At 44.7% G+C, this 20023-nt stretch overlaps 1 protein-coding gene across 1 annotated transcript in view; it reads left to right on the top strand.

Moving 5' to 3' along the window:
- The window catches only part of PSAT1 (phosphoserine aminotransferase 1), a 32892-nt gene extending 25476 nt beyond the window's left edge, over positions 1-7416 (top strand). Inside the window, exons 8-9 of the mRNA XM_014835893.3 lie at positions 5412-5549; positions 6287-7416. Of these exons, the coding sequence (XP_014691379.2) occupies positions 5412-5549; positions 6287-6392 (244 nt within the window). The 3' untranslated portion in view covers positions 6393-7416. The remainder of the gene's footprint in view (positions 1-5411; positions 5550-6286) is intronic.
- The last annotated feature ends 12607 nt before the right edge of the window (positions 7417-20023 follow it).

Raw genomic sequence — 20023 nt, 5'->3', positions numbered from 1 at the left:
AACTCAGAAACCACAAAGGAAAAGGCATATTTAATTATATGAAAATTTAAAAATTTTATATAGCTTAAGACTATAAACAATTAAAAAAAACAACAGACATGAGAAAAACTTTGTAGCATATATCTTATAAAGGTTACCATTCTCAGTACAGGCAAGAACCCAGAAATCAATGGAAAAAAAAACCAAATAGAGAAGGGGTGGGCGGCGATTTCTGCTGGTTGTGAGCAAACAACTCAGAAGAAACACGGCTAAGAGATAAAGGACAAGGTGCCAGCATCTTTAGGAAATGCAGATTAAAACTGTGAGGTTTTTTTTGCTTCTGATCTGCAAAAATTAAAAAGATTGAGAACATCTGGTGTTGGCAAGGGAACACACTTTGGATATGTTGAGTATGAATTTGGACAATTTTAGAGTGAAGTTTGCAGTATCCATCCAAATTCAAAACTCACTTGCTCTTTGACCAAGGATTTTGACTTCTAGGTGTCTAGCCTCCACCAGTACTCTGCCCGGGCCCAGAAGTGTGTGCAGAATTAGGCACCTGCAAATCCGGTGTGGGGTACTTATGTAACGGTGAAAATGTGGAGACAGCCCAGGTGCCCATCAGGGACCCATCCGCACGCAGTGTGGAATAATGTGTGCATGGAGCGGGGCAAGGAGGTCTGTGTGAGCAGGCACGGAAAGATGACTGTGGTATGTCATCAGGCCAATAGAAAAAACGAGCAAGTGCTGAAAGGGACATACATATCTGTTATTCCACTTATAAAACACAATATTTATAAATACTGCGTATATGTGTATATCCATGTATATACACATGTGAACACACACATATGGATGCGTCTACACACACATTTGTATGTCTAAAAATGCACACCTGAAGAATGCACACCAGACTTACTGGCAGCCGCCTCTATGGGAACGGATGGTAGATCTTCATATTTTTAATCTAGATTTTGATAATCGTGTACAAATTTAAAATTAATTTTTTATTTAACAAATCTGGGGGGCTGGCCCCATGGCGTAGAGGTTGGGTTTGGCGTGCTCTGCTTTAGCGGCCTGGGGTCAGGTCCTCGGTGCACACCTACACCACTTGTTAGCCACGCTGAGGTGGCGTGCCACATACAAAATAGAGGAAGATTGGCACAGGTGTTAGCTCAGGGCTAATCTTCTTCAAACAAACAAAAAAAAGAGAGAAAGATGGGCAGTGGATGTTAGCTCAGGGTGAATCTTCCTCACCAAAAAAAAAAGACACCCAAAAAACAAACAGGTAGTTGGGAGAGGCCTAGTGACTATATTTTGTGGCTTCTCTGTCAGGATGCTCTTCACTCTTCATTCCCTTTGTTTCTGAGATATCCATATCCTCTTAGAGTGGACGGCACTGAAATGAACGGCTCTTAATCTGCCTGCAATTTTCTTGCTGTCCCCTGACCCTCACTACCTTGGTGAGATGGTCTCTCTGAAGTGGTACCTTCCCCCTCAGACATTCCCCTCCTCTGGTACCTTGGAAAGTCCTGGTGTTTCTCAGTGGGCATTCTAGAACACTAATCTGAGAGATGCAAAGCGTTTTTTAGTCACACACGTTTGGGGAAAGCTGTACGCCTATATGAATTAGCCTCCTGGGGGCTCATAATTCACATGCGCACAGGAGAGGCTCCAGGAAGTTGAGGAGTAAGGAAACTTGTTTAGCGGCGTTAATGCAGGATTTCCTAAATTTATATGGCCATGGAACCACTTTTTCGGTAATGCCATTAACACCTTCCACATCAGCTTCCACCATGGGCATACTGGGAAATGCTGCTCGGATGTTCTTCTTAAATCTTTGTAGTCCTAGGATTACCTGGCTGGTTACACACCCACCCAGCCCCACACTAGCCCTCTCAAGTCAGCCTGGGCACCTTCTCCTTCCTGCCCCCCATTGTGTCCAGGCAGCAGACCCTGCCTGCCTCTGGAATTCAGTGATAACTCCTGAGATTGCAAACTGGGGAGCAGTGGCCAAGGGCAGCCCACAGCAGTACCTGGTGTTCAAACACGGAGTTTGAGCTAATATTGGACTGTGGGAAGATGTCTAAAAATCCAGGTCTTTTATTCCATAATCCCTGTGTCTCTAAAAGTGGGAAAAAAGAAACTTCCATTGGGAGTGCCGTGTGTTTCAAGAAAAGAGGGAGAGCATATTTCTCTGGAAGTCAGGAATAGGTACTCACATTTAATATGTAACAGTGGGAGTTTGTGCTGAGTCTGTCACAGCTGGCCTGTTCTACTCATTGATGTGACAACTGGGCCCCCGTTGCCAACAATAGGCCCTAATTCTTTTGACCTAGAAAGTTATTTGTAAGAGCTTTCTAACAGGTCTTCTAACCTCCCAATTTCTCCATCCTCCAGTCTCCTCTGTGTGCTGTAGTTTTTTCTCTGAAGTGAGGTTCTCATATTGTGCAAACCCGATTGCTGCCCATTTCTCAAGGCCCCATCCAGTTCCCAGCAGAGTGGATCTGCAGATCCCTTCCCGCTCCAGGCTCTTCCGTTGGCCGTTGGCCGGGAACCCACCCATCCTGCTGCATCAGAGAACTTGCCAGGGTCCCCCCTCCCTTGGCAAATGCTGGTCTTGGCCAGATTGCCCTTGCTTCATCTTTCCTGGCCTAACTGCTCCCATGTCCCCTCTGAAACCTTTCAGCCTTCTCTCGCAGGGCTCTCTGCTTCCACAATGCTTTGCTGTTACAGCACTTCGTGCGTGGAAGTTTAATTCCCTCCACAACCATCTCACTAGATTGGGAACAGTTAATTCCTCTTAGTCTTTTTTTTCCTCACTCAGTCCCATCCCAGTGACACCTTGGGCACTGCGTCAATATTTCTTGTGTGGAGATTAATCTTCACTTTCTGACTTTTATGACGTCGTGGCTTTTGTGATGTCATCTACTTTCATGGTAGCATGGGCAAATTTGTGGGGTGGAGTGAACTGTAAATCCAGATTTTTAATTTTTCTCCCTTTTAAGTTTCTTTTCTTAAATTAGATATATGTTTTCTTTCTTTCTTTACTTTTCTGAGGAAGATTCACCCTGAGCTAACATCTGCTGCCAGTCTTCCTCTATTTTGTATGTGGGTTGCTGCCACAGCATGGCTCCTGAAAAGTACTGTAGGTCTGCACCCGGGAATTGAATCCAGGCTGCCAAAGTGGAGTGCGCTGAACTTAACCAGCAGGCCACTGGTCTGGCCCTCAAATTAGATAGACTTTTTGCTGCTCCATCTCTTTAATTGGACCCTCACATTGGGAACCTGAGGCCTTAGAATATCAAAAGAGGGTACCCACTGAATTTTTAATTTTTTTGGTGAGGAAGATTTGCCCTGAGCTAACATCTGTGCCAATCCTCCTCTACTTTGTATGTGGGATGTCTCCTCAGCATGGCTGTTGAATATAGTAGCTCTGCACCTGGGATCGGAACATGCGAATCTGGACCACCGAAGCAGAGTGTGTGGAACTAACCACTTGGCCATGGGGCTGCCCCCAAGATTTTTTTTTTTAAAGATTTTTTTAGATGGTAAGGTATACTTTTTTTTTTATTTTTTTTTTAAAGATTTTATTTTTTCCTTTTTCTCCCCAAAGCCCCCCGGTACATAGTTGTTTAGCCCCCCGGTACATAGTTGTGTATTCTTCGCTGTGGGTTCCTCTAGTTGTGGCATGTGGGATGCTGCCTCAGCGTGGTCTGACGAGCAGTGCCATGTCCGCGCCCAGGATTCGAACCGACGAAACACTGGGCCGCCTGCAGCGGAGCGCGCGAACTTAACCACTCGGCCACGGGGCCAGCCCCTGCCCCCAAGATTTTTAATTTAAATGTCAACCATGAAACCTACCACCTGGTGAGAAAGGGGGCCCAGAATTCAGGCTCTGCCTGTGGGTGTGCGTCTGACTCCCATTTACACTGACAGGAATTATGTAGGTGCCCTCAGGGGAGAGCATAACTCTTAATGGGGGCTTCCTCACTGCTTTGTTTGCTGTTTAATTTTAATGAATCCCACCGTGTGGAAGTGTAAGAATGACACAAGATGTGCTTGAGAAAATAGAGAGAGGGTTATTACATATTTTCTTCTATTGCAGAGTAGCGTGTCAGCTCTTCCATTTGTAGGTGGTTGTCAGTGGAAAATAATTTTAGCTGCTCATTTTCCAAATCAGAAACTGAAAGTCAAGTACTAACCTTTCCTGGATAAAAACTCACACATCATTCATCTTTGAGAGTCTGCATGAGCCCTGTGTAAGGTGCTGGAAATTAAAATAAAAACAAAAGAATTTATGAAATTTAATGGACACATAGTATTTAATATGTTCCAGACATTGTTCTAAATTGTATCAGTTATCTTTGTTTGCATCACAGAATACCCCAACATGGTGACTTCAAACAGCTGCCATTTTCTTTGTTCATGATTCTTTTGGTCCGCAGCTTGGGCTGGGCTCAGCTGGGTGGTTCTGCTGCTGCTCCACCTGGGATCATGTATTCAGCCAAAGTCACCTGGAAATTCACTCAGAGCCAGTGGTCTGAAATGGCCTCACTCACATGTCTGAGAGTTGGTGCTGGCTGTTGGCAGGCCTCTTGTTTTTCTCAGGCTAGCTTGGTTTACATGGCACAGTGTGGGAGACGGCAGGTGTAGAAACTGGGTGCCCATGAGGTCTGCGCTTGGATGTTGCACAGCATCACTTGTGTTGCCGTCTCTTGGTCAAAGCAATTTATAAGGCCGGCCCAGTTTCAAAAGGTGGAGAACTGGATTCCACCTCTTCCTGGGAGGGCTGCAGAGATTTTGTGACCTTTTTTAAATGTACCACAAAAATTCTCTATAAATACTGGCTCACTTAATCCTCACATCAACTTTGTGAGGTAGGTTCCATTATTCTTCCCCCTATTCAATAATGAGGAAAGTGAGGCACAACAGAATGGCTTAGTAAATTGCTCGAGGTCACACAGCTTGGGACAATACAATGTGGTAAGTGCTTTGAAAGCTACTGCTCATTTTTAAGTCTTTCAGCCACTATTAGGACCAACGTATTCTTTTCTCTGTAGCCTCGTAGAGAAAGAGTCACTCTCATTGCTGTGTGGCTCCCATGTGTTAGAAGCTTCATGTGTGTTGTACCACTGAACTGTCAACATCTAGTCTGAAATGGAGGTATTATAGTATTATTCCCAATATTCAGATGAGGAAACTGAGGCTCATGGAAATTAAGTACTAGTCACACAAGAGAATGCTAACTCAACTGTTCCCCATGCAAGAAAGATCTGCCTAAGTAAATTATAAATGTCCCGGAGCACATCTTTTTTTAAAAAATCTCCTGTTTGCATCTATAAAATCTTCTTAAAATATTTTCTGTTGATTTGTTAATGACAGGCTGCACATTTCAGAAAAGTGGCTGGAGTGATGAACGTGTTTTTCAGGTGTCCAGTGGAGCCCAGGAACAGAAGCAGGATGAATATCCCATTCCGCATTGGCAGCGCCAAGGGAGATGATGCTTTAGAGAAGAGATTTCTCGATAAAGCTCTTGAACTCAACATGATCTCTTTGAAAGGGCATCGGTGAGTACACATCCAGGAGGTCAGTGGAGAATTGGTTTACTTTTTCAAATGCAGAATGACACGTCTGGGAGCCTGCCCAGCTTGGAGTAGCAGTTGTTATAACTTGTTGGCAAAGGCCACTTGTTACAGGGGTAACCCTTCCTCCTGTTGCTTCTAGAACCCTTAGCATGATTCCCCAGCCCAGACCATGGAGCCACATCTTTCGGGGGCCTTTGTCAAAATCACCTTTGAATATCTCTTAAATTGCTCTTATAGCAGTTTCTAGAGCTTTCTGTCCCATCTCTGATGAGGCTGGTACAATCTTGTTCCAGTGTTGCTCCAGCTGAACATCAGCTAGAGTAGTTAGTGCTGAGCGCTCTATGAAAATGATGTGTCCCCACATGTGAGAATGGCAGCGGTGGGGCTCCCACCCTGCAGGGGTTGCCGGCGCCTGCTCCCTGTATGGCAGCCTCATCAAGTAGCATGCTGAGCAAAATCACCCACTTTATCTTTTCTTCTCCCCACCTTGTTTTTATCTTTGCCAAGAGTAGTTGAATTAATCTAGGCTACACGTGAGCATGAGGGACCTTCCCTGAATTTGGGAGAATTTTCTCATCACTGAGATGTCTGAAGCTCTTGGCCACCCCTAGGGGCCCTCGGGTGGGAGGTTGGACACAATGGTCTCAGGTACTGCGACTCCCTCATGAGAGTTAGATGCTTTTGTTCTTAATGGCTGCATCCTTGCTGCGTTGTTCTAGGTCTGTGGGAGGCATCCGGGCCTCTCTGTATAATGCTGTTACGATCGAAGATGTTCAGAAGCTGGCAGCTTTCATGAAGAATTTTTTGGAGATGCATCAGCTGTGAACACATCCTAACCAATATATACTCTGCCCTTGAACAATGTACAAAATTTAAAGTAACTTGGGAAGGGCTACAAAAACTTAGACATGGTATTTTTCTCGAACCAATATGTTTATTATAGATTCTTTTTTAAAGAACAGCAAAACATCCACAGCTGTGCAAAGCTGGTGGGACTCAATGGAAATCTTAATATAACTTGAACTGGAAGCATTTAAAAAATCTTCCTCTTGTTTTTCTAACAAATTCGGGCTTATTTTGTCTTTGCTGCTACTTTTTCTAGCTAGATCTCAGTATTCAAACTTGCCTGTGGGCTTAATTATGCAAATTGATGTTAATTATTTCTGGAGACAGACAAACACAAAGCCTGGAGCGTGGGTGGGGCCCACTGGGTGCTGAATCTTGATCCTTTCAAAGTGACAACAGTGGAATCTCAGCAGCTGTTAATTCAGGTCAACATTGACCATGTGATTTTAGGAGTTCCGTGCTACAGGGCAAACTGGAATCTTTCTTGATACTGTTATTCTAAGAGATAGAAGTGACATACTATACGTTTATCTAGCAAGGTCTGTTTTTAATACTGAATAGTTTATATCTCTATGCAATGTATTTCCACTAATACGGTTCTTGGTGGTATATGTAGAGACTTTGAGAGTGTGTTAGCATCCTTGCACTGTGCCTTATAGCACTACATTCTCAACAGTGATGGCCCTCCGCTCCGCCTTCCTTTTTAAGCTGCTTCCCAAGATTAAGCTCCCTGATTCACTTGTACTTTCCTTTCCGTGGGTAGCGGAGGAGGTTGGTTGGTTGGTTGGTTGGTTCTTTATTTTTCAGTCATTCCATTAAGCTGAAATCCCCTGGTAAACCCCCTCATCGTTTGTTCACTTGACTGTTCTCTTTGTAGTGTTTGACCAGTGATGCTGTGACTTCCAGAAGATCTTTGCTGAAGACTCTTTTCCCCTGTTGTGTATCCATTGTCAGTATTTTATGTTGAATATGTGAAAGACATTAAAGTCCTAAAATACCCAAACCTTTGTCAGTGCATTTCTTTACCTGCTTTTTAGACTGATTGTTCTTTTAAGAACTTTATGATGGCAAAACTTGAATCTAAATGTAGCCTCTGATCTGATAAGAGTAATTTAGTCCAACCAAAGGTGTGGGACTCAGTCCTGTGCATCCATTGTCTTTAATGGTTCAGTGCACTGCAGTAGCTTTCCATTGGCTCTTGGGATGGGCATTCTCAACAAACCACCTGACAGCACAGCTCACGGTGTAAAGTTCTGTGACCTCTGTCCCACATAGGCCAGAAACCTGCCAAGAGGACAGTTTCGAGCTCTCTTCGTATTTTGTTGGACCGTGGAATGAGGACTGTGCTGATCTCATGCCAACTCTATGCCAATTAGTTGGGTTGTTACTTGGGTTCCCCTGGTCAAGGCTAAGATTCCTCAGTCTTGGTTCTCTCATCTGTAAAAAGGAGGATTGAAATAATTCCCTCACTTATCTCAGGGATGTTTAAGAGCTGAAAACAAGGGCTCGATGCAGGATGTGAATAATAACCGCAATAAATGTTTACATAGGAGCCAGCCAGTCCCTGGAATCCAGCTAAGTGTTCACATAGGATAGCACTGAGTCTACCTTACCTCCTTCCTCATCCTTTCGTATGATGGTTGCAAGTCCCTGTGGTTTGTACCAGCCCCTAGTCTCTAATCTCCACTTATTTCCGTTCCCGCTGCCATGGCCAGCTCTGCTGTGAGCCCTCAGCGGGTTATTTCGGCCGCCTCGTCTGCGCCTCCCAGCACAGACAGTTGGACTGTTACTTCCCCTCGTGCTCCTCCTTGATACATAAAAAGCCCAGGCTTCGGCAATCACAGCTTTCTAGAGTCTGATCTGGCTGCCTCTTTCCTATGTTTGTGGTTCTTGGAATGTGGCTTGCATTTGCCTGTGCCATCACACGGAAGCCTGGAGTTCCTGCCCCTGCTTGGCAAGACCAACTTTCTTCAAGACACCTGCCAGCCTTGTTGGTGTCTCCATTGGAACAATTCTCTTTTCCTTTGTTCTTACAAGGGTGACCCTTTTGTCCCCTCACAGCGCCTCCATTCTGTTCTTTACAGAGGTGTCAGCTTATCTGCTTCCTGCTACAGGGGTGTGGAAGGACCCGTGTTTCTCCAGTTCAGTCACCTGGCACCCTGCCTCGCCCTTGGGATTGTCTGTTGAATGAATGAAAAGTCTTAATACGGGTCCTCTTGGTCTTCTGAGTTTTGCAAACAGCCTGGAGTAAAGGCAGAGGTACAATCTCATACGTGGATTTTTTTAATTTTCAAAAGGTTAGTATACGATCCAATTTCATTTTCCACTAAGATGATCAAATATGACTGGTTGAATGGGGAAACAAAATCTTGGAGGCCTTCCAGTCTCATCCTTATAAATCTGTGAAAGCTTTTGGAAAATGGTCAGCAAGAGCATCTGTACAAGTACAAAGGGTAGTCACTGTTGTCTGGACACAGTTTGCTGGAAAATACTCATTGAGTGAAAAACTTGACCTTTGTTTGTTTCCAGTGAGTGAAGTGATGCCAATCTGCTGACCACATGCAGAGAGGTGGAAGGCGAGATAAGGATGCAGGCTCCTGGGTCAGCAAGCTGCAGGAGCCAGAACCTGCTGGCCTTCCCTTGAAGATTAAATGTCTTTCAGACCTTGGGGAATCTGTGTAAGGCGTGGCGGCCTCATGTTCCTTCGGTTGCTCCAAATAGTATTTTTTCCCTCAAACTGAATTTGGAGTTTTATTTTTCTCTTTCAAAATTTGTGACAACACATAATTGTGCTAATGCAATTGAAATGAGAAAAAATTGTTCCCATTCCTTAGTTTTCCTCCACACACTGCTTCGTCTCCAACACTGCGGTTCTGTTCTTTGCACAAGAAACAAAATTGTGTTCTGTCTTAAAGTCTTCATTCCCCTGCTAGTCTATTTATCTAAATATCTAATGCTGTCTCATCACAACTTAGCTGATGCTGAAAGGTTTGGCCAGCCCTTAGGTGAACCATGTGAAGTAACAAATAATTCCCTTCTCCCCTCTTTAGAGCGGAAGGAGCCAAGACCCATAAAATAGACAAGACCCATTGATAGATTAGATGTCCAATTCTGCCAAAGGCATTAGCAGGTCCGGCCTGGTACCGCTCCGTGATTAATGTTTGTTGTATGGTGTTCTTCGGAAGGAAAATAAAATGAGGAAGAATTTTCTCACATTTGATCGGAATGAACATAATTAAAAAGTGAAATGCTACTGGGTCTGCAAAGAAATCAATCACTTTAATTGGAAAGGAGATTCCTTGCCTCTGTTGGTAATTGGGCTCTTGGTAATTTAAAATCGGAATCTATGACAGTTTGTGATAAATTGGCTCCTTTTGGGCTAAAGAAGGTAAGTTCTAATTACCCCTGGATTATTCCAGAGTGGGTGGAAAAGCTTGATCAAAGAGATATTGGGAGACAGAAAAGCTAGCAGTGAGCAAAGATTTATTGAATTTCTTTTTAAGAAGCTAAAGAATAAAATAGTTCGTTTGATGTGACAAAAACAAGATCTCATGGTATTTGAAATCCCAAGATGTAAATTGAATTTTCTAAGAAAATGGGGAACTGGGCATGTTAGAAAAAGCTTATGTCCACAAAAGTTCTACAGTCAGGTGATAGAAATTAGCCTTGCTGACTCGTTAGTACACGAGCATATTGACAACCTTGGGCCTCGCTTGGGGAAAGATGGAATTTGTACTTTGAGTGTTTAAACGCGTCAGTAATCAGCACTAAGTTTAAGGAAGTCCAATACATTTTATTCAAATGAAACGTAATTTCCTTTGGAAATGTAGACAGGACCCTAATTAATGCATCTGCTGACCTCGTCACTGTTGGTATTCTAGCCTTTATTTCTATACAGATTGCCTAAGAATACTGGAGGAACGGGCTGGATTTTAGGCTGATGCAATGGGTTATAAATTTATTTCGAATTGTGTGTATTTATTTTATACAGCTCTAAAGAGGTAGATATATAAATATAGATACAATTTCAAACTTACAGAAAAGTTGCAAGATTAGTACAAGGAACTCTTGTCTGCGCTTTATCTAGATTCACCAATTATTAACGTATAGCTTCCCTTGCTTTGGCATTCACTCTCCATATAGACATTTTTTGTCAGAACCGCTTCAGGGTAAGTTGGAGACATTGAGCTCCTTTTCCTCTGAATAGTCATCGCCTAAGAACAATATTCTCTTCCACAACCACAGCACAATGATCGAAGTCAGAAACTTAACACTGGTACTGTTGACTAATCTACAGTCTATATTCAAATTTTGCCAATTATCCCAATAACATCATTTATAGCTAATTTTTTCAGGCCAGGAATGAGTCTACAATCATGCACTGCACTTGGTTCTCGTGTCTCTTTAGTCTAAATATGAAACACTGCTTCAATTTCTTTGTTCTTCAGGTTATGGACAGTTTGCGAAGAGTATAGGCTGGTTGTTACGTAGGATGACTCTCAATTTGGATTTGTCCTCTGATTGTTTCAGGGTATGTATTTTCAGCAAGGGTACCACAGAAACGATATTGAGTCCCTCTCAGTGCATCCTGACGAGAGGCACCTGATGTCCATCTGTCATTGGTGTCTTGGTTAAGGTGGTGTCCACGACGTTTCTCCGCTGTCATGTTACTCTGTGTCTCTTCATAATTAATGTCATTTATAGAGAGAGATTTTGAGATTCTGTAACTATCCTGTTCTTCGTCAAACTTTTGAATTGCAAATCTGTTCCATAAAAAGGATAATACAGGTGGATTGATTTGATGGAGAAGGTGAAGTGATTTATTGCTTATTTTCCATCAGTACTTTTTATAACTTACTCCCCTCTCCCTCAAAGGAAGAAAATCCTAAAATATAAGCAAAGGTGTGCAAAAAAGTACATCAGGAAGTGAAAAGCCAACGATTGGAGGATATATATTCCAAGATCCCCAAGAATAAGAAACATATTTTGAGAATGCAAATAGTATGGGCAAGTGTGCTTTTTGGTGAATCAGGAAAGGAGGAAGAGATCCCCTGATCAAGATATAGGGACCAACTTGTGGAATTTTCCTTCCCTGTCCAGTCAAATTTGTTTCTTTCTCAATATTTTTAGAAGTACAGCGCTTTGGCGACACGGGCGTTTGATCTAATAGCCAGCTCATGAACCACACAGCCTGATTATACTTTGGAAGTTGTCAGGTAACAGCCTAAAGTTAAAGTTGCTTCTGATGACTCCAGCCTAGCAGAATAGCCCCCAAGAGAAAAATAAAATCTTGGCTTCTATCTAGCCAGGTAAAAAGCCAAAGGCATCTTAAATGCCCGAGAAATGAAACCTGAGGTTGCAATGTAAGAAGTTACAGGTCATTTTAGGGGGAAAATGACAGCAGAGCAGAGTAAAAGGCTGCTAGCAGCTGAATTGTTCTTTCCTGATCCCTTCCCCCTCTTTAAACCCTTCCTTTCTTCAGGTTGAAAGTCCAGGGGTTGAAGCAGAAATCTTCAGGAGTTCTTGGGAAAGGACAGGTGAGCAGGGTAATGGTCTCAGGTAATAAGCATTCTGCTATAAAATATACTGGGGAAAATATTTCTGAGTTTCTGGTGCATTTAAGTCTAGGGCAATAGCACACGTTGTCTAAAGAAATTTGTTCAAATTAAGGCTCCAGCTGACGGTCACCCAATCACTTCCTCCATTAAGCCACGCCCCATTCTCCCAGCAGCACATTATTCAACATACCTATTCAGTGTTTGCCATGAGCAGGGTTCTTGTGGATACAGGAGCAAGCAAAACAATCATGGTATTATATCAATTAGGGTTTTGTTGGTGACAATGGATAGAAAACTTGACTCAAACTGGCTCAAGCCAACAAAAAAAAAAAAAGGGGGGGGGAATTTATTGATTGATATAATTGAAAAGTCCAAAGGCGGGGCCAGCCCAGGTCTGGTTTGCTCCAGAGGCCCAGGATATGTAGCTTTGGGTCCATCTTTCTAGGACTCTGCACCTTTGCCTTCCTTCACATCGTGCTTTGTGATAACCACCGTGGTGACACTGCCTCTTCAGAATAGGTCTGTGTCACTGGTTTCCCAGAGAGTGTGTCCAGCCTTGCTCTGCTTGGGCTGCCTGGGTCAGGTTCTCATTCCTGAAGCCATTACTAGGTCCTGGAAGAAGGGACATGCTAACCAGCTGGAAGACATCGGGGCCCATTCTTGGAGCTAGTGGGTGGCCAATTCCAGCCAAACCATATGGAAGCCCGCAGAGTTTGCCAAATAAATTCTGCTTTCTGTTGCCCTCATGGAGCCTACAACAGCCTAGCTGGGGAGGCAGACAATAAACAAACAAGGTATGGAGTAAAGGAACACAGAACCGTGAGACTGTGTCAGGGGGACACATTCCAGACCAGGAAGTGACATTTGAGTTGAGGTTTGAACTGTAGAGCAGGAGTTAATCAAGAAAAGAACAGGGAGAGACGAGAGCAATTTGGGCATTTTGGAGGACATGTATTTTCCTTTCTCTTAGGAAAGCTGGTGTGTGATACTCAAAATATTGGACCACCAGTATGGCACCCTGTAGAGACCGCACTCACTAAATGTGGCCACAGGAGGTGCTGCAGGAAAGTACCAGGCCCCCCCCGCAGTCGGCCACAACCTCAGGGCGTCACGTGAGCCAACACTGGCCTCCTGCAGTGCCTGGGGCACTTTCTTTCCTGCTGGGGTCTGAGGCCAGCGTGGCTGGGCTTGGGCAGTGATCATTAATCGACAAGGATGGAAGTAGATCAATATGTGAACAAGCGGCAGAGGTGTGTACCTGCTGGATTTCAGCCCTAAGTGTACCTCGTTCTTCTCAGCCTCTTCCCACTGTCTGCTCACCTTCCACGTGTGATGTTCAACAAATGTTGACTAGGCATATAGATGACTATAGTGATAGCATGGGAAAGCAATCTACATTCATGCCTCATTGATATTGACAAGATTTCGTCCCAGAGCGAATTAACAAATGCTTCCCAAGATTCTGCAGAGCATCCTAGGCATTGATTCTCTACTAGAGGCTTCTGGAAGTTGAATGAACGTCTGCCTGAGGTTTGTTGGGCGAGGGGATCTCAGCCCAGAGAGACATGTTGATTCCATTGTAGAGTATTTGGAAGCCCACACAGAGTAATAAACTCACTGTTGTGTTTTGTTTGAACCTTCTAATACTTGTTATTATTATTAAATTCATGGCCACATTAAAAAATCATGAAGCATTAATGTCTTCTCTTGAAGGGGTAGGAAATTTGGGCCTGCATTCCAACATGGCGACAATTGTCTGGGACCTCTTTAGAGAATGTGCTCTAATTCATCTTTCTTCCACCCTGCCCACTTCTTTCATATTTGTTCCTGACCTGGCCCTTGGTTATTCAGTCTGCAAATAGCAAGATTTAAGCTTTCTATCAGAAAACTGTCTCAAGGTAAAAAAGAGTAAGATGTTTATTCTTCCCTGGCACTGCCTTCTGACCTTTTCCACCGTTTTAACCTCTGTAGCAGGAGCACAAACAAACCACAGCTGTGCGAAGGACCCTCAAAACTGAGCCAGAGCAATTACAAAGCCAACTGACGTCGGTCTGTTAGCTTTGTAGAGGCTGAAAGCATTAAACAATTGTTTCCAGTTACACCCTCTTGGCGTTTCCCTTTAGCCTACAGTTTCCTCTGCTAAGTTCTTATAGCCTGAGAGCCTGGACCAGAACCAACCCCTCGAGCTTGGGTGAATCATTGCCATCGGTCTCCTTTTAGTCTCTGAAGCATCTCTCCTGTTTAGGCCTGAAGTCCAGTCCTATAGGATCTTGAGTGAAAACTCCCATCCACAAGTCACTCATCCATCCATCTAAGTCACTCACACTTGCTTATTCACTTAGCAAAATGGGGAACGGTATGGACAAGATCATTATCCTCAAGGGAGTTGGTGTCCAGTGGGGAAACTAAACTGTGAACATGCAATTGTCATAGCCTGGGACAAGTGCCCGCCAGGCAGGGTTGCCAGATAAAATACAGGAAGCCCAGTTAAACTTGCGTGGCTTATTTGTTAAATGTGGTAACCTTACCACTGGGGGAAGTGCAGGTGCAAGGAACACATATGAGGAAGACTGGGGAAGGCTTCCTGGAAGAATTGCCATGAGGCCAACACTAGGGGGCTAAGTCAGAGAGGGTAGAGGATTGGGGAGTGTTCTGTGAAGAGAGAGGAGAGCACATGTGAAGACTGTCACCCAAGATGTGCCACAGGGTGTTCAAGGGCGGGAAGTTCAGGACGGTCAGAGCTTGCAGGGTAAAGGAGTGTGTGACAAGAGGAGAGAGAGGCTCAAGAAGTAACAAAGTCCTGCCATGGACTTGATCCTAAGCACAATGAGAGAGCCATCATAGGACTCTAAGCAGCAGAGTGATGTAAGATATGCATTTGAGGAAAACCCCTGCTGGAGTGTAGTGGCTGATTAGAGGGGAGCGTCTGGAGGAGGGAGAGGGGAGAAGGGAGAGTAGTGCCTGTTGCCGTAATAATAGTGAGTGATGGTGGTGGCTGTGAGGAGGAGAGAAATGGATGAGTTACTTAGAGGGTGGATGATTAGCTGTGGGAGGTGAGGGAAAGGGAAAGGTCAAGGATGACTTATAGAATGAGTGAAAGATGTTTCCGCTCAATGGGACAGGAGACGCAGGGATAACTGGGTACGGCTGTCATTTGCCCGTTTGCTTCAGATGCACTCTCTGCCTTTCTGCTGCTCCACTTTGTGTCAGAGGGGGCTGACCCTGCAAACCCCATCTCTCAGATTTCCTTGCCAACTCTTTTCCAGGTAAGGTCAGTCGGCCAATGGAAAGCATTGGCAGGAGGTTGGAGGGCAGGAGGAGGGGAGAAACCAGAGTACTTCTTCCTCCCTCTCTGTTCTCTATCTAGGCACCTGCTGCAGGGCTGGTGGCTCCTTTGCCTCTGAATCCCTGCCCCACCAGGCAGCTGTTCCCTCTGCGCTTCCTGCTCCTGCCTAGCAGTCCCAGCTCTGGCTGAGGCAACACACCCTCCTTCTTTGCCCCTCCAGCCATGGAGTGGCTGTGGCTTCCGCTGTGGTGTCTTTCTGGGTTGTTTCATTATCTTCTTTGGGCTTTTAGCTTTTCCATCACCTAACGAAATTTGCTGTATTGAACTGCCTGTCCTGGGCTGTTTTTCTGAGTGGAGATTAAGTAATACGATTGTGTTGAGTTTGAGGTGCCTGGACGACACGTTAATAGAGATATTTAACAGGAAGTCACATATGTAGGTTGAAAGCTGCAGACAGTGGGCTTGCATGGAGACAGATATAGATGGTAATTAAGCTAGGGGAGTGCTGAGGAAGATTGGCCCTGAGCTAACATCCATGCCTATTTTCCTCTATTTTATACGTGGGCTGCCTGCCACAGCATGGCTGGATAAGTGGTGTGTAGGCCCGCACCTGGGATCTGAACTGGTGAACCCTGGGCCGTCGAAGCGGAACGTGCGAAGTTACCTCTCTGCCACCGGGCAGGACCCCTGGACTTCTTAACAAAGAAATCCATCAGGGGCTTCAAAGAGAGTAGTTTTATGCGAGTGATGGGACAGAAACCAGATGGCTGTGGGCCAAGAGTAGATACGAGGGGAGCAACTGGGGGCAAGTCAAGAAATCCATTGGTGAAGGGATATGAGAGAGGGGTGGATGGAAGGACATGAGACTAGAACCAGAGGACGGCTTCCCCAGGGGAGAGCCTTGTGGCTATTTAACTGTGGGTTGGAGGGGTCAACAGAGAAGGAGAGTGTGAAGATGTAGGAAGAGAGGAGGCACCCCCAGCCCAAGGAGGACTGGCTTATGTCTTCACTCAGCTCCCACTGACTGGACGTTCTCTTTCTCTAGCTTTCCACATGGACTGCGGAAGCTGACCCTTGACTCTCCGATTGGCCATCCTTGATTCATTTGCTGCCCCCCTCTCTTAGCTCTTGGTACATCTGGGTCATATGTTATAACCTCAAATAACCTTATTCAAGAACCTAATTTAGGACAAAAAAAAATCAGTAAAGATGCTTAATTTTCTTGAAAAATCCCCTAGGCATGTACTACTTTGGAGCCCCACACACTGGTTCTCAAAAACCCAAAGTAGCCATTTTCCCAGTAGTACTGGGCGAGATTGCTGTTCCTTTGAGAACCCAATGAAGGGGTCGACTTGCACTTAGAAATAACGTACCTAGAAAAATGCAAAAGGCACGATACTTGGGCTATGAGAGGCGCCGAGGCCTGAGCCTTCCTGAGAGACTGGCGGACTCACACCTCCTGTTTCCCTCTGACTCCGCACTGCGAGCCCATTGAGCGGGATGGCAGTAAAATCACTGACGCGGTTTAAATGATCATGTTTTCTCTTTTTTATTCAGAGCAGATTTAATGGAATTTATATAAAATAAATTAAATATCCATAGGATGGGGCTGGACTGTATCTTCATGAACCCCCTTCCCTTTTCCTTTTTCTACACCTGTCCCCTTTAGCCCTCTATCTACCCAGTCCGTCCACTGAGCGTTTCTTCCTCTTCACCTGGTCGTGCTGACATCTTGCTCTCTTCCCTCACTCAGGGTGGACTCACACCTCCCCAGTAGCTGTTGAGTGCAGGGAGGTTGTTTCCCTCTGAGCAAGTAACTGTCAGCTCCGTGGATAGGTGGAAGTGAAGGAGCCAACCCTGAGGTGTTTATACCCATGCAGGTCAGGGGGAATGGGAGAAAGAGCAGGTCTGCAGTGCCCGAGAAGCTCTGAGACACACGTGCTTGGACCACATCTTCCTACGCACCAAACTCGCCTTTCTTTGTTTTCTCTTTTGGTTCCACCTGGGTTTCTGCTTCTCTTGTCCCTTTGGGAAAGTCAGTGTCTGCCCAGGGGTAGTCCCCAAAGGCTTCCTACTTCCAAGCCCTAATTAGGCTCGTGTATCCAACTGCTTGGGTTACCCTGGCATTCATTATAACATGGAGAGTGGCTTCTGCCCAAGCTTATCTTTTCTGGCATCTTTCCTTGTTGACAATGTTGGAGGAGGTCATGGAGAGGACGTGGATGCCAGTTGACCCTTGACCTGGACCCGGGCATCAGAGGCTCTTCACCTCTCCCCTGTCCTTGAAATGTACATTCTGCCCACCGTTCCCACAGTGGGAGCCGTTTTCAAGGACAGAGCCTTGAGAGAGCAGTGTGTTGTTGAGAGCTTCTGGATGTTACACATGACTGAACCCAGTTAAGGCCTCTGTAGAAACTTGTGAGATTCTGATGGGCAGGTGCAGAGGTCTGCTCGTCTCGCAGCCAAGACAAGCCCCTTATATAAGTTCCCTTGCTTATTAGACCTGCCACCTACAAGTCTGGAGTGGCTGCCTCCTTCAGTCTCTCCTTGCCCTCCGTGTACAGGGGCCAGTGTGCAAACCAACACATAATCTTCACGCTTTGTTTTCTTCCAGGTATGTGCCAATCAAATAAAGCTTTTGTGATCAAAATTATACAAAGAACCAAACATATACTTTCCGTCACATCCTTGAAGGTGGCGGTCAAATTGACTGTTTCTTCACTGTTTTGCTCTTTGGGCTGTTTTTTTATCCAAGCCTGTTTTTCGTCAGATAATTTATAAAAATGAGTGTGAATTTGGATATAAAATATATTTTACCCTCAATGTCAGTTGTATCCTTTGCTCTCCAATATTCATTGGAGTGCTGTTTTCAATATGCCCACACATCTATATATATAATGTAATGTCTAACAAGAATGCTTTTGAAAAATAATATCTTATGCTTGCAGAGCAGTTTATACAGCGTATGCATATGCTCTTAATTCTTCCTCAAAACCCAGCTTATATGGCTGGAATTGCTCCTATGTTCTGTGGGGTCGGCTGGGGGCTGTCTGTCTCCGGGGCCATGGGGCTGACTGAGCCGCCTGTCTGTCATCCCACAAGCAGGCGGCTGGGGTTTGTGCTGACAGTGGCGGGGCTCCGAGAGGGAGAGGAGAAGATGCGAGGCGCCTTGAGGCCCAGCTCTGAACTGCACACCATCGTTTCTGCTGCATTCTGTTGGCCAAGGCAAGTCACACAGTGAGCCTAGATTCCAGGGGTGGGGAAACTGAGTCTGCCTCTTGATGGGAAAAGCTGCAAAGTCACGGTGCAAGGGGTAAGGATTCAAGGAGACTATCTGGGGCCTTTTTTGCAATTTGGGAAGACAACTGCTGCCTTCATCAAGGAGGTTGCCAAAACCCTTCATTTTTCAAACATGCCAGATTCCTGTAAATCTCCAACTCTAGTTTGGTGGTCCCTAAAAATTCCCAATTAATTTTGGTGAGGGGGCAATTTGTGAGAAGTGTTGTCTTTCTACAAGAATAGTTCTATTATTGACATTACATTGGTCCTCATACATTATTTATAAGGTTTCCTTCTATGCACGTGCAATTATATTTATGTGTATATTTTGAGAAATAAATCGTACAGGTCTCTTTTCTTTCAAACCCCTTAGAGATGTTACAGTGGCAGTAAAAGTGTCCAAATTTGTGAGAAATTGGAATAATCAAGAGTTACCTGTATGGAATGCTATTAACGACAGCAATTCATGCTAGAGTACCTTTCATCTGAGACACTCAGGCTCTGTTAACAGATTAAAAGTAGTAAAAGACACTGATCTAGAGAATTTTCATTATCTTGTGCTCTGAAAACTCAGATTTTCATTGGTTTGAATGGGCCTTAAAATACGTTTTTATTACTAGGGGCATAGAAGCCTCTGGCAGTGTTCTTAATAAAGCAAGGTGAGTTGTAAGCAATCATCTGATGAAGGGTTAGATGTACCGTACTCCATTTTAAGAAAAATACAATATAAAAGTCTTACCATGGAAGACAATCTTTATATGATCTTTTAAGAAAACTTCAAGAAGAATAAAGACATGACACTATATTAAATTTAAAACCAGTGACTTATAAGCAAAGAAAAGCAAAGACCGTCTGATTAAGGCTGTTGCATTGTTCTGGCATGTTTTACGTCTCGCCCATTTCTGTGGTCTTTTTAGATCATAAGCTTTTAGGGCACAGAGAACGACTCCATCTTGATGTGGTACTGAGCAAAGGCCCCAGGAAGTTCTCAATAAATAGGCATTAAATTCTAAGTCCTGAAGGGGCCTTGAGATGCTCTCTCTTTCCTCCCTGAAAGTACTATTTTAACCAGCCCTGAAAAACAGACTTTTTTTTCTTTATGGCAAAATTCAGAGACTCTGCACTAAGAATTCACTTCTCCCCTTTGCCTTGTGGTCTGCTGTGGGCATTGGGGTCGAGTGATGTGAACTCTGCTTGGGGTCCCCGACCCGCCCTCCTGCCCTGCAGTTGGGCTGCTATGGTGTGATGTTGTGCTAAGGGGACTTCCCTGTAGGGCTCTGGGCTCCAATATGCCTTGGTTGTATGTTTTTATGGACCCTTAGGTGCTTGACCGCTCTGACTCTCAGTATCATTTGCAGGCTCTGGCGAGGGTTAAATGAGCTCTTGTGATATTCAGGTAACTGGGGCAGAGTAGGTACAGAATGGAATGGATCTTCGCTTCCTTTTCATTAGTTGCAGAGAAGAACATGACCCCAGGGATGGGATAG

This window comes from Equus asinus, chromosome 23 (assembly GCF_041296235.1).
Source record: "Equus asinus isolate D_3611 breed Donkey chromosome 23, EquAss-T2T_v2, whole genome shotgun sequence".
NCBI classification, from domain to species: domain Eukaryota; kingdom Metazoa; phylum Chordata; class Mammalia; order Perissodactyla; family Equidae; genus Equus; species Equus asinus.
Note: the sequence above shows the minus strand (reverse complement) of the source record. Positions and strands in the feature narration are given on the sequence as shown.